This window comes from Bombus bifarius, unplaced genomic scaffold (genome assembly GCF_011952205.1).
Source record: "Bombus bifarius isolate JDL3187 unplaced genomic scaffold, Bbif_JDL3187 scf7180000008048, whole genome shotgun sequence".
Taxonomy (NCBI): domain Eukaryota; kingdom Metazoa; phylum Arthropoda; class Insecta; order Hymenoptera; family Apidae; genus Bombus; species Bombus bifarius.
Window position 1 is genome coordinate 99,931 of NW_022884414.1, and position 13,363 is coordinate 113,293.

Genomic DNA, 13,363 nt, shown 5'->3' on the forward strand with positions numbered 1-13,363 from the left:
CGAAATATTGCATGCTGCTCACGTAAAAGTTTCCTGAATGAGAAAACGTTAGAAGAAATCCACTGAAAGTTTCTCGACTAAATAAACCGTAGACCGTGGCCTCCGGTTCAAAATTTTAATCCTTCCGCAAGAGCACGAACTCGAAACTGCAACTTCTACGTTTCTTAGGAAAGCTGGCTGTAACTGTAAAAATGTAATCCACTCGGAAAATCAGCGAAAGTAACTCGCGAAAAACGATTTTCTTATATTATTAAGGAAAAAGAAATCGAATTAACAGAACTTTTTATACAGCTTATTGCTTTCTTCAAAATCCTAAGAAGCTTTCTGTCAAAGTTCCTACCATAAAACAGTTTCCGGAATAATTAATAAATACATAGTAATAATTGAGGATCACAGAAGGAAGATCCAAGTCCGATTTTTAAATTTTTTTATTTGAATGTTATTTGTCCAGTTAAAAGATTGTACTTTATATATTCTTTGAAAAGAACCCATAATCTAAATTAATGAAGAGAACAATTTTTGTAATGTGTGATTTTTTGTCAAGATATTGAATTCCAATTTAATTAATTTGTTAGATTTAAATTTGTCTTTAATTGTCTTTAATTAGATATAATACTTATATTATATTATATGCGACAAATTATGGGAGGTTAATTTACTTTATTTTAATTTAAGTTTACATTTTAAAATGTTACGAATTTGTATTTAAAAAATTAAAAAATTAATCCATCGCAAAATGAAGAATTCAGTTCGAATTCTCTGCTGGCAAAATATTCTGTCAACAATTATAGGTATGGCTAGAGAATTCCAAGACGATTACAGATCCATTGATGCGACAACGTTCGCATATTTCCACGTGTACAACAGTTCATTGAGCGATGAACAAGCAGCCGTAATGAAAGATAAAAGGAACAAAGCTAGATGCGACTGCGGCCTTGCATTAGCGAATATGTGTAGAACCGATTGAATTTAATTACCAGGCGAGAAAACGCCGGCATTGTGTGCATGAAATCATTGAAACGAGCCTGTGCGCGACTAACTAACAAAAAATATCCCTTTCTACGGTATAACGAATTATTCGAGAGAAAGTAAAGTCTTAGAATGATCTGTATGAGCTTTAAATTCATCGTATTTCTATACGTATACATAAATTCATAAGTTAGTCGGTTAAATATAATATTACGTATAAAATGTAAGTGAAATGAAATATGGGGAATATAATTAAAGGAAAGAATAACGAATATTAGTAATTGAAAAAATTGTAGAGCACCAAATTTAATAAAGCGTGGCAATTTAATAAATTATACCAGACTGTATGGCGATATGATGAATATGAAATTACCAAAGAGAGTTCAGTACATATAATTCATTCAAAGAGAGCTCATTCAAAGTACATATAATTAAATAACTAAAATATATCTTTAACTTGCTTACAACTACATATCTAGAGTAAGTCGAATAAATCAAATATATACTACAACACGGTAAGATTGCTATCTCAAAAGAAATATGCAAGATAAGAAGTTACAGCTACTTATGGAATTATTTTATCGCGAAGCTCTTAGCTTTATCTTCATGATTCATCACTTCAATCATCACTGATTGATTTTTAAGCGATAAATGAGATAAGAAAGATTTTGTATGGTAATGAAAAAATAATTACAGTTTGTGTTCATAACGAATTATAAAATAATGATAATTTGCCATTACTTTATTACTGAAACATCTTCAAAGATATGATATGTATATAAATCATATAATCAGATTCGTAGGACGCCAATTTCAGTTTAAATTGAAAATCGACGAAGATATACCTAGTTTTGTACTTAAACATCTCGCTTTAATATCTAATAAACATAGAATCATATATAAATAATTCCTCGAATTGTCTTTAAATCTTCGTACGTTACAAACATCTCAAATATCGCTTTACACAGAAAATACAAATTTTCCAAATGGTTCGCGTTACACATAAAAGTCAACTTTCAAAGGAAATAGATTCACCCCATAGTTTTAAAGCACAAAGTACGATCTCGCTTGAGGTATCGAATGAGAGCCTCCTATTGAATCGGATGAATTAGAAACGCGTCATCAATTTTAGAAAGTGAGTAGCTCGTACAATCAAAAAGAGAGGGGGAAAAAGGGAATAAAAGGGAATAAAAGAAAGAAAAATATTCGTGAAAAAAACAGGTTAACGAGCCGGTGGCGATGCACAAATCTGCAAAATCAATAATCCATGATATTTCTGCGATACAATGACGTTAAAAATCGACGATGAAACCCAAAGCATTTACACTGGAATGGCACGAAGCGTTTAATAGAGCGATAAATAGATAATAGCGCAGCAAGCCATTCATAAAGCATGAAAATGAGCGTCCTACCGGAAATTCGATGAATACGCGATCGATGAACAGACCTGATGCTTTGCAGAGACGAAAATCGTCGTGAAAAATTTACCGCTTAAAGCGGATCGGGGTTTGAATCGACGAAATGTCGTTTATTATAAAGAGGATTCGTTCGATGGAGCAGCAATTTAAAACCCGTTACGTGGACCAAAAACAAACCAATCGAAACGTTCGTTTTTCGTCGATTGAAAATATATACGAACGATCGCTGTATTGAAAGCAACGAAAATCCTTTTAATATCGCGGATAACAATTTATAGAATGATTATTACACTATTCTAGAGAAAGTAATAGTATATTATTACATACTCCTATGTTTAAATAAGTTGTATATCAAGAATTAAAGTATGAAATTTTGAATAGGACACGTTGACTACGTTAGTCTTTTGGTTTTATGGATAACATTTTACGATACTACGAAACTAATGAAAAATGCTCATAGTGATAAATAATCCCTAAAATGTTAACACGTGTAAAATTAAAAGAAACTCGTATTAAAACAGCCACTGGTAACTTCCAGTTAAGATAAAATACTTAAAATTCTGTAACTAATACATCATTCAAAATACAATATGTTTCCACATTCAATAGCATGATGTATCTTCCGATTGTTTGTACGTTCCATTATTTGCTTCGGTTCGAAAAATAGACTTTGAAAACGCACTACGTTTTCCAGGACGACCTAATAAAAAAGAACAATTGAATTCGCTTGCAATACTCTGAATTCAGTCAGAAAAAAAAATAACTTCGGCCCGTTAAACGCTCGTTTCGGTGTACACCGGAGAATTATGCGAATTGCATGGCTGATGGATCAATCTCGATTCCACCATACAATTTCCCACGAAAACAAAAACAACCGACGAATTCATGCAAATTACAACGCGAAACGAGTTACATTGTCCGTTTCTGTTTTTCTGTTTCCTTGAAAATTTATGTCGCATTGAAAACGCGTCGAAGTCTATTTTCCAACATATTCGCGTACCGCTTAACGCCTGGCACACGATGCGGTGTGCTAATTTTATTTACCGATTTTCCAACGCCAGTGACAAATATACTCGAACACTTGCAATCATCTTTCATGAGTACATTATGTGTGTTACACGGAACATTTTGACATTTAATTAGCACTGTTATGAGACGCAACTATCATAATTACATTGATAATATTCAGAACATATCTGAAAATATACCTAAGAGCTACAAGATATTTAGTGCAAGTACGTATTTTGTAAAGATCATAAAATAATTAAACAGTCAGATATACATTATATTAAGAAGTCTTAATAATCAGTTGAACCATATTTAGCGCTCATTATACGTTTAAGATGGCTATTCATATTACACACATGTTATATGTACATATGTTTTCAATAGATATCTTGCAATTTCTACACACATTTTCAGATTGGTTTCACTTTTTATCAATATCGAAATTACTGCACATTTTGTAGAAATATGTAGATAACTAAATAATACGAAATTACTAAAAAAAAAAACAAATAATACGAAATATATTTAAATCGGTCGCGTTGACATATATATATTTAATACCAGAAGTATTAATATTATTATCTCATATACCAGAAAAATTTAACAGATTATTCATCGAAGAATTGCACACTTTTATGCACTTATAGAAAATTTGAAGATGCAGAAATGCACAAAATACACACAATATGTGAAGATATATAAAACACTAAAAATATAGTACTCGTTACAATATTTAACAGGTGGCACAAATTTCTGAGCCTACATTACATTTTTAATTATGTTTGTAAAAATATAGCATAAATGTTCGCAGCCTATTATGGAACGAGCCAATGCCTTGTTATTAAATGAAAAAAAATACTCACCTCTTTCACCTTGTTCCTTCGTTCCCTGGCGATGGGGTCTTTGTCTTCTCCACCGACCGTCAAAGGAAGTTTACTCGCAGACGCAGGCGGCACGGTTTCCAGAACGTCATCCTTCCGGTGAAGCACTAAAGACGATGAACTACTCGCACGCACACGCGAATCACCATTCACTTCCGGTTTCTCCAGCGTCTTCTGTTGCTGATACTCCTCGTCGATTTTCGCCTAAAAATCCGGCCAGATCGAATTGCGATTCGAGATTTTTCGAACGACGGTTTTTTAATTGATCGAATGCGTGAATTTCGAGGACAAAAATCAAAAATCAATAGAAAACCGATGATCTCTCGTTGAGCTAGTCTCTTTATAGAATTCACCGATCGAAGGAGCTTGTCTTCTCGATATGTGATTCGATTGTTTTCGAGCGTATTTAAGAAAGAAACTGAATGTCTGATTTTCTAATTTATGAATTTGAAACGACCAACAGGGCGGAACGAATACAAAACAGGGAATGATGAATAGAGCGATAGAGGAGAAAATTGAGTGAAAAAGATGTACTTCGGTTCAATGTTTGGAATAATTTGAGATTGCGTTTCTTATTTATGCAAGTAAATGATGTTTATTTTAATGGATCTCGCGTACAATTGATTGTTCTTGAAAGAATATTAATCAAAAATACTGTTCAGGCAGACATTCCATTCTTTTATTTCAAGCTACAAAAACTAATGAAACAAATTGTAAAATTGGTATTAGCCTGAGTTTCTCTATTAACGTGAATCTTCTTTTATGTAGAGAGCGTTCTATCATAATGTATCCAGATGTCTATTTTCCGAATATTCGAAAAAATATTTTCAGTGAAATTTATTCTGTTCCGAAAAAGATATTCGTTTTATATATTCAGAGAAATCTCATCCTTATATTTTTTGGGAGTACTTGTATTTAGGGAAATAATTGTATGACAAAATTATAATAAGATACCATGCATATCTTAAATAACGAATTGTTCAGTTACAAAGCTATTTGAACCGGTGATTCTCTAAACTCCAAAGGTATCAAACACAAGCGTAGTGTAAACATATTGAACATTAACTCAAAACGTAAAAGAAATAGGTATCTGATCAAGCGTGTAAAGAGATGAAAAAGCAAAGTTCCGAGAAATTCGTTCAATTTTCATAAATAATTAAATATATTCAGCATTAACTCGTAAGAAGAAAAGAGTGGATATCTGATCAAGAGTAAAAAAGTAAGGCAAATTTTCGAAACAACGATACAATGACTGGAAGAAATATTAGAAAATTTTCACGAAATGGAACATCGATGTCAATTATTCAAAGTACGGGATGCTTGAGTTGGAGAAGAGGTCAGTAACATGCGACACAGTCTCTTTGAATCATGAAACGTTCCCATTTATTCAACAAACGATTCCATTTATTTTCCCAGTCGTTTACAATACAGTTTATCAACGTGCGCTCGGTCAGATTACCCATTTTCCCGGTTTCGAGCGACGTTCACCTGTGGTTTATACAAAATTTTCGTCTTAAGGACGCGAAGAGCCGTGATACGCGCCGCTCCAATGAAAATCAAATTTTCCCAAACCGCTCGAATGAAAATCAAATTTTTCCAGACCGCACGAATGAAAATCAAATTTCCCCAGACAGCTCGAGAGATCTTGGACCGCGCATTTATTCGAATACCGCCATCCGAACGCAATCTCGGCTCGAACACGCTTCTTTCGCTTCGCTTCTCTCGGATAACGTTGCTCTCGACAGTCTCGAACGTCTAGTCGTCGTTATAACAGAACGAAAGGTGAAACGTTGCAATGTATAACACTTTGTTTCGTTTTCGTTGCGTTCCGATTAAGCGCTTCCAACGCTAACTGTATTGCACCGTTTGACGTGAAAAATGGTTTTAATTCAATTTGTCGTGGTGTTTAAACTGATGAAAAATTATCTTAGTTTCTGTTTGAAAAGTAGATGTAATTTTAAAGAATTGTTACAACTTCGAATGATTTATAGATTGCTCATCTTCTGATTAATTGATGTTAATTTGACCCTCTTGCGTTCGTTCCATCACTTTCTTTATCAAAGATTACGATCCTATCCACCATAAAAATAACATCGAATACATTCTATATTACACCGTGAAATTCTTTTACGTAGCGTAAAATCTGTAAAATTCTAGTATATCAAATATGAATTCTGCCTGTAAATATAGTTATACCTGGAACGTTATTCGTACGAGCACGTGAAACGATTACGAATGAAGATTTACCTTATCTAAGATACCATACTGTTTACAAATCCAGAAAAGTGTGTTTTTATCAAATGCCAAAAACACAACATTTCCTCTACTGTGCACTATGTAGGTACTCGTAACAGTCTATTAACAAAAATATCACAAACAGAACTAACACACGTGCATGCTTGTAACTTACGTTAAGTAAAATTCCCTATCGTAATTCCATATTTCCATTAATTATACGTATAGTTTAACCACACTCATTACTTTGATTAATAGTTACTGTTCCTTTTAAATTCTCGCGTATCTGCGAAATAATTTACGTTATATACAAGCATTGTAACTTTACGTCAGGCGAAGTCAATATTTCTACTCTGTATTTTAAATAACAATAAATATCTAGCCTATTTATCATTTCTACCTTACTCGCCAATTTCTACTACTTCCTTATTTAAGTATTATTTTACCGAATTTCTTCTGTTATATATCATAATTATGTAACAGTTATTTTATCAGGCCTCGGTTTCTCGCTCGATAATATCGAATCAATACAACGGATTTCATCGACTAGCGAACAAACACTCTTTATCTACTATCATCATTTAGAGAAAAATTACACTACGGCGATAATTTTCCTCCATTAAATTAAATTTGCACAATGTTTCGAGATACGAGATTCTTACATGAACATATCGAAACGTCAAGTATATTCACTGCGTTAAACTTGTTCGTTAGCTGGAAAGTTACGTAAAAAGTTGGCATGCAAATCAACAAATCCTTGAAACACAGTGTAACTTATCTGACAAATATGGAAAATACAAAAAACACCTAAATAATTTCATTTTATGAAACTAGAAGAAGCGATAGTTATTTTCCGAAGCGATAAAAAAACATTTCCTATTTCTCATCAAATTATTTAAGTTCATCGAATTTGTCCAATTTTGTACCTGGCTTTATTCATATAGATTCTATTTATTAATTTTATTGAATTTCGCAAATCTTAATCATATTTCATCTTTATGTAAGCAATTACTTTCAAGAAATGGCGAACACTATAATTTTCAATATATTTTCAATATATACACTGTAATTAAATACAACCGCCTAGCTCTATTGTCGTATTTATAAAATAAAAAATATCTATTTCAATATTACATTTAAAAAATGATAGACACCCTAATTTTCTAAATAATTGAAAGGATACTTTCTTAATGCTCCACAATCCGTGGTAATTAAAGAACGTTCTTCATCTAATAGTGGTAACTTAACATTGCAATAAAACGTTTGTCATTTGATAATAATATCTAATATAATGTTAGAAAAGTTTTGAATTTTATATCTGACTACCTAATCAGATTACATCTTTACTAAACAAATCTTAAAGACCAGTTATAGGTCTTTTCGTTCTTACCAACTGACCTACATTGAATTCAGTTACTACGCTGTATCGTAACCGTAACCTTACTATATCGTAGCCAATTATTGCACAGGTAAAAACACACAGCAAGGCTTCATTATGCAAATTAGACTTCATAAACGACGCGTATTAATTGGAAAGATCGCTTGTAGATAGCGAATCGATGTGAACCTTACATCTGTAACAGTAGCAGGGAATTGTCTGATTGAAAAGTACACGTCGATAACATAATACACAGGTGTTCGGTTTAAAATCCCGTATTTTTGCAATCATCAGATCGATCGAATTGAAAGCGACAAACAAACTTTCCAGAATAAACACATACATTTCTGACGAATCAATTTTAACGCTACCTATTGCTCGATCATCGGTCCAATGTTAAAGAACGCTATAAGGCAAGAGGTTGAATTTGAATATAATATACTGAGCACGTGTGACTATTAAACCTGTTAAACTGGCGAGCGACTGCTGAATTACAGTCGAATTACTCTAGTTCTACGATGAAATTATCATCAGAATCGCGCTTCAATTTCGATAAGTCCAACTCATGAACGACCGTTGGTCAAATATCCTGCGGCTCGTGTTGATATTACATCCTGTATAACTATTTAACATAACATGAAATTTTCAACGACTAAGAGAAATTTTAAGAAAAAAATTTAACCATATTAATAATATCATATATCGCATAAGAAATTATTGTTTTTAATTTATGGTTCATCATATAAAAATTAAACATACATTGATATTTATTATATACTGAATTGTGTTATAGCTCTAAAAATACTAATTTCTTACTTCATTTCTATAAGAACATTTTTCCTCCTTCCTGTTTAGCAGATGTTATTTATCCTTAAGATACTGAACTTTGGCTTTTTATTTTACTTCTCTACGCAATTGCACATTTTATAAATAGATGGATATTTATGCAAAATTCATACTCTTATCGATGCAATTAAGGAAATAACATCTGAATCAATTTTTCTCAGCTACTAGAAATTCTAACAAATCCACTATTCTAGACATTTATATATTTTCGCGTATTGCATGTATTTATGTGTATTTTTTCTCACATAAATTTCCCATAAATGCATAAAAGTCCACGATCTAGTTGTAGTAAAAGGTAATAACACACGAGCAATAATACGGCCATAATTTTATAATAATTCTAGCAATATAATAACCTGAAAACGATAAAGATATATTTTATAGAATAAATTTTCACAAAAAATTATTACGTTTGAAAACTTGACGTTCACGAACGGTCACGTCTGTAAAATTTCGTTCGCGAGGGAAAATTTACAATGAAAATCTGGCAACGGTTATCGAGAACGGTGCAAACAAAGTTTACACGGAGCAACGCGTTTCGCAACGTTAAACATTCGTCGAACGTATGTCCGCGACGCGATTGAACGCGAATCCCCGATAAATTCTATTATTTCACGGTAACAAGGGGCGTTGGCGTTTCAGGCAAATGCAAAAACGGGCACCGATTCGCGATCGGCTCGTAAATCAAGCTGCAATCTAACGCTCGTCAACTTTAATTAGCCGATAAAACGAGATATGTCTTTCGGTTTCTCTCGCACCGATTTTGATGTTTTTTCTTTTTTTAATATCGCTTTCACCGCGTTCTTCAACATTCTACATATGCCATGTAGATTTGTAACGCTCCCAACGAGTAAATAAACACCGTGGGACGCTCTTGAAATGTTAAAGGTACACATGGGTATCGTAAACTGTGACAAAAGTTTGTTGTAAGCATAGTTTATATCAATATCAAGTTATTATACCGTGTTTAAGCTACAACTATGCTGAAATAATATATCGTATCTATTTAAACTATAATTTTGCTTAAAAAATGTATCATGTCTATTTATGTTACAATTTTTCTTAAAAAATGCACCGTGTTAAATATTAGTTGAAGGCAGAAAAAAGAGAAAAGAAGTAAATTAAAGAATATTTTTGTTGTTTGTATCGTTACTCTACTTTCGATTTTCTATAATTTCAATCAATTGAATCGACAGTGTTACTTTGTTCCTGTATTATCCTGTATATCATATAATTCAACTTCTCTCTAATTTTCTATGATCTGTAATTTTATTTCGCTACATATTAAAATCAATAACTATAACTTTAATATCAGTTTAATATTAATAAGAGACCTGTTTCTCCTATCTTAAACGAGTTGCGAAAGAAATGTGAAACAGAAGTCATTTTACGTCATTCGATATAAATAAATAGATATTCTGTAGTTTCTTATATCAAGACTAATAATTATAATTCAATTATCACTCTCTTAATAGAAAACAATTTATCCTCCTACATTTAAAATTAATTGACTTACACGCTACTCTATCGCTTTAATGTCATCATACTTTAAAGTTACTTTATACACGTATATCGCGATGTTTTAAAGTAATAAACTAGAAGCAACATTCGGCCCTTAAGTACGATAATCAATAAACAGCTTATATCTTCATGTATGTTTTAAATGAGGTTAACCGTATTCCCTTCTTTTTTCTCTTTTTCGCTTCTGTTAGAAAATTTCTTAAGCTTGAGGAAAATAAGAAAGAATCGTTATCCATAAACGTGATATCTCGTTTTAACTTTACGCTTTGTTAACTCGATACAGACCCTTTAAGCAATAAAAACGAAGATGAGATTAAGAAACAAAGAAATGGAGGATCGTAACAGGATTAAAAATAAACGACACAAACATTACCATTTTGTTACGCGTCATGTTACATATGTACGCGGCGATAGAAGCGAAGTGTCTCAACGAGGGTCGCGCCGATGCGTCGGAAATTGTGCTCAGAAATTTTAGGGCGAGAGTCTATTAACGTTGATAAAACTCGTTCTCGCGACCGCGGTACCGACCCGCAGCTCGACGAAAAATTAGATAATTCAATCCCGGCCAATGCGTTTCACACAGCCGTGTTTCACAATGCGCGTAATTTGCTCGCCGTTTAGTACACACGATGCACACATACACTCAAACTATACTGTAATAATATAATTTAATTTCCCTTGTAATATTCTATTTAATTTTAGATAATAGATATCAACTGTATTTTGCAATTGTAACATGCCTACAATGCCTACCTCGTAATAAGCGTTCCATGATTTATGAACCATAGTGTACATAAAACAGCGACATACGTTTCGTTCTTGCGGCCATTTTGAATAAATTTATTACTTTTCTAACATTAGAAAATATCTTCAGTTTGAACATAGTATGAAAAAATCTTATTAACATTCATGACTTCTCGATTTGATTTTATGTTAAACGTCTTTTTATAACATTACAAATCTTGTTTGTTTGGTAATGCAAAGAACAAGGCTGAGATATAAAAATTCAAAGACCGCTGCAGGGTTAAGAAATCCCGGGCGATAGAATACGATCGAGTCCATCGATTCGGACTTCAATATTCCACTGTACATAAATATCCGGCCACGCAAGACGTTTCACGCGTTTCACATGTTACGATACAGATTACAGCGCAAAAGGAACCAAAAAAAGAAATCACAAACACGACACGCGGAACTTTAACGAAACGGAACTCCAAACTCCATAATAATTGCGATTCTCGACGTATCGATCATCGAGTAAAATGGACGATGCCTAGCATCATGATGGTTAATGAGTATATACCTCGAGATCGAAAACACGTTAACAGTTACCGTTATTACGGGAACCAGGTCGAATAAATAACGGAGAAAGACGAAGCCGTGAATCGATGGAAAATATCGGAAATCATGCACCGTGCGAACTTTTGCTCTGTTACGCGTGCTCACGTGTACCCGCGATACGTCATAGCAGCATGTAAACAAACGAATCGGGAAAGCGTGTAACAGCTGAAAGAACGGAGCACATGGAATAAAATTAAGAAACAAGAACAGCGTAGCAATAAAAGTCGTCGAGTTAATGTCAAGGAAGGTATCACTCGATTATAACCAAGGCGAACACGATGACAGACGAGAGACAGAGAGCGCGGCTAGGTTTCAAATAGGCTAGGTAATCGAAAGTCGAGTGGAATCGAGAATCGAAAGAAGCGAAAGAAACGTCGAGGCATGGACACACGCGCGGACCTGCAGCTTTTGCTTGTCCTCGAGAAGATGTACATCCTGATGATCGATGCCCTCGTGTCCAGGTGGCACAGCATTCGGATGACCCATAGACCCCTTAAGGCCCCCTTGCAGACGAGGTGGCGCCGGTATTAGCAGCTCCGGTCCCGCTTTTTGCATGTGTTGGTACACACGGTAAACACTGTTCACTGCGACGCCGCCGGTGCCCGCACGGAAATCCGGCAGAAAGAAGAACGTACCGAAACACACGACACCGAACGTCAAAAACACCAACAAGATCACATACTTTTCACGCGGGCGGAACGACCGTCTCGAGAACAAGGGCACCGGCACACCATTCACGAACCGCTGATACGACGGCAGGATGCTCGACGCCGTTGTCATTTTCACGATACTGTCACGTCACGCACGCACCAACGCACTTCCCGTTTTTACAACAGACGAAAACTCGAACACTCGTGCGCGTTGTTGCCCTTTTCCTAGCCGTCGCACGCCATTACGAATGCGGTGGCACGCGAGCACCACCTGCTCGCCAAACTTGACACTTCGTCAAGGACTAAGCGCCAATCAGCTGGCGCGACACATGTGCCAACTACGTGCCGCGAGCCACGTGAAATCGATGCCCCAATTGGTCGGTACAATACCGACACGGTTTCGCGCACGCTTCCACGGTCGATAAAATGCGTGTTTCCTTTCGATGATAATTTTGAGTATAACAAATGACGATAAGAGGCTTGTAATAAAGATAATAATTAATTAATTGTTTAATATTTTTCGTAATTTACTTTGCATCTTTTATATAGTATTTAACTTTCGTTTGACTACTTTTTATATGCAATTATTATATATCTCAACACCAATTTAGATTAATAATAGTCAGATAATAAAGTAATAAAAATTATGAGAAGATTGATGATTGACACTATTCTTCAATGATATTTTCTTATAATTTCTCATACTTTGATATGGAAAAAGATATAACAATATGAGCATATGATTTTATATGTGTAGTGCATCCTACATATTTAACTACCGCCAACAATGCCAGCATTGTTGATGAGAAATTATTGTAAATAAAATATATGATCCTATGGCTCAATTCCACTTCGTGCCTTTGGCACTTACGTGTCTTTAAAAGTTAAAAATATTTCAATTACGTATTATAAAAAGATATTGATCACGTGTATATAAGTAGATATTTTAATCAATATTTCATACTAATAATCGTTTTTAAAATAGCCCATTTTCCAAATTATATGCTTGAAAATAATGTAGCACATACATTGGTGTATCAAATATGATAATAATATGTAAATAATATGGCAATTAATTGAAATTTGAGCAGAGAAAAATCTAGTGCACATATCATT

General features: G+C 33.9%; 1 protein-coding gene across 1 annotated transcript; it reads right to left on the bottom strand.

Annotated features, from left to right (window-relative positions):
- Nucleotides 1-4,210: 4,210 nt before the first annotated feature.
- On the bottom strand, nt 4,211-12,512 carry LOC117208012 (mannosyl-oligosaccharide alpha-1,2-mannosidase IA-like). The gene is made up of 2 exons (XM_033448812.1): nt 11,997-12,512; nt 4,211-4,480 (listed from the first exon to the last, which is right to left on the bottom strand). Exons 1-2 carry the CDS (start codon nt 12,375-12,377, stop codon nt 4,211-4,213), a joined length of 651 nt encoding a protein of 216 aa, XP_033304703.1. The 5' UTR covers nt 12,378-12,512.
- Nucleotides 12,513-13,363: the final 851 nt, after the last annotated feature.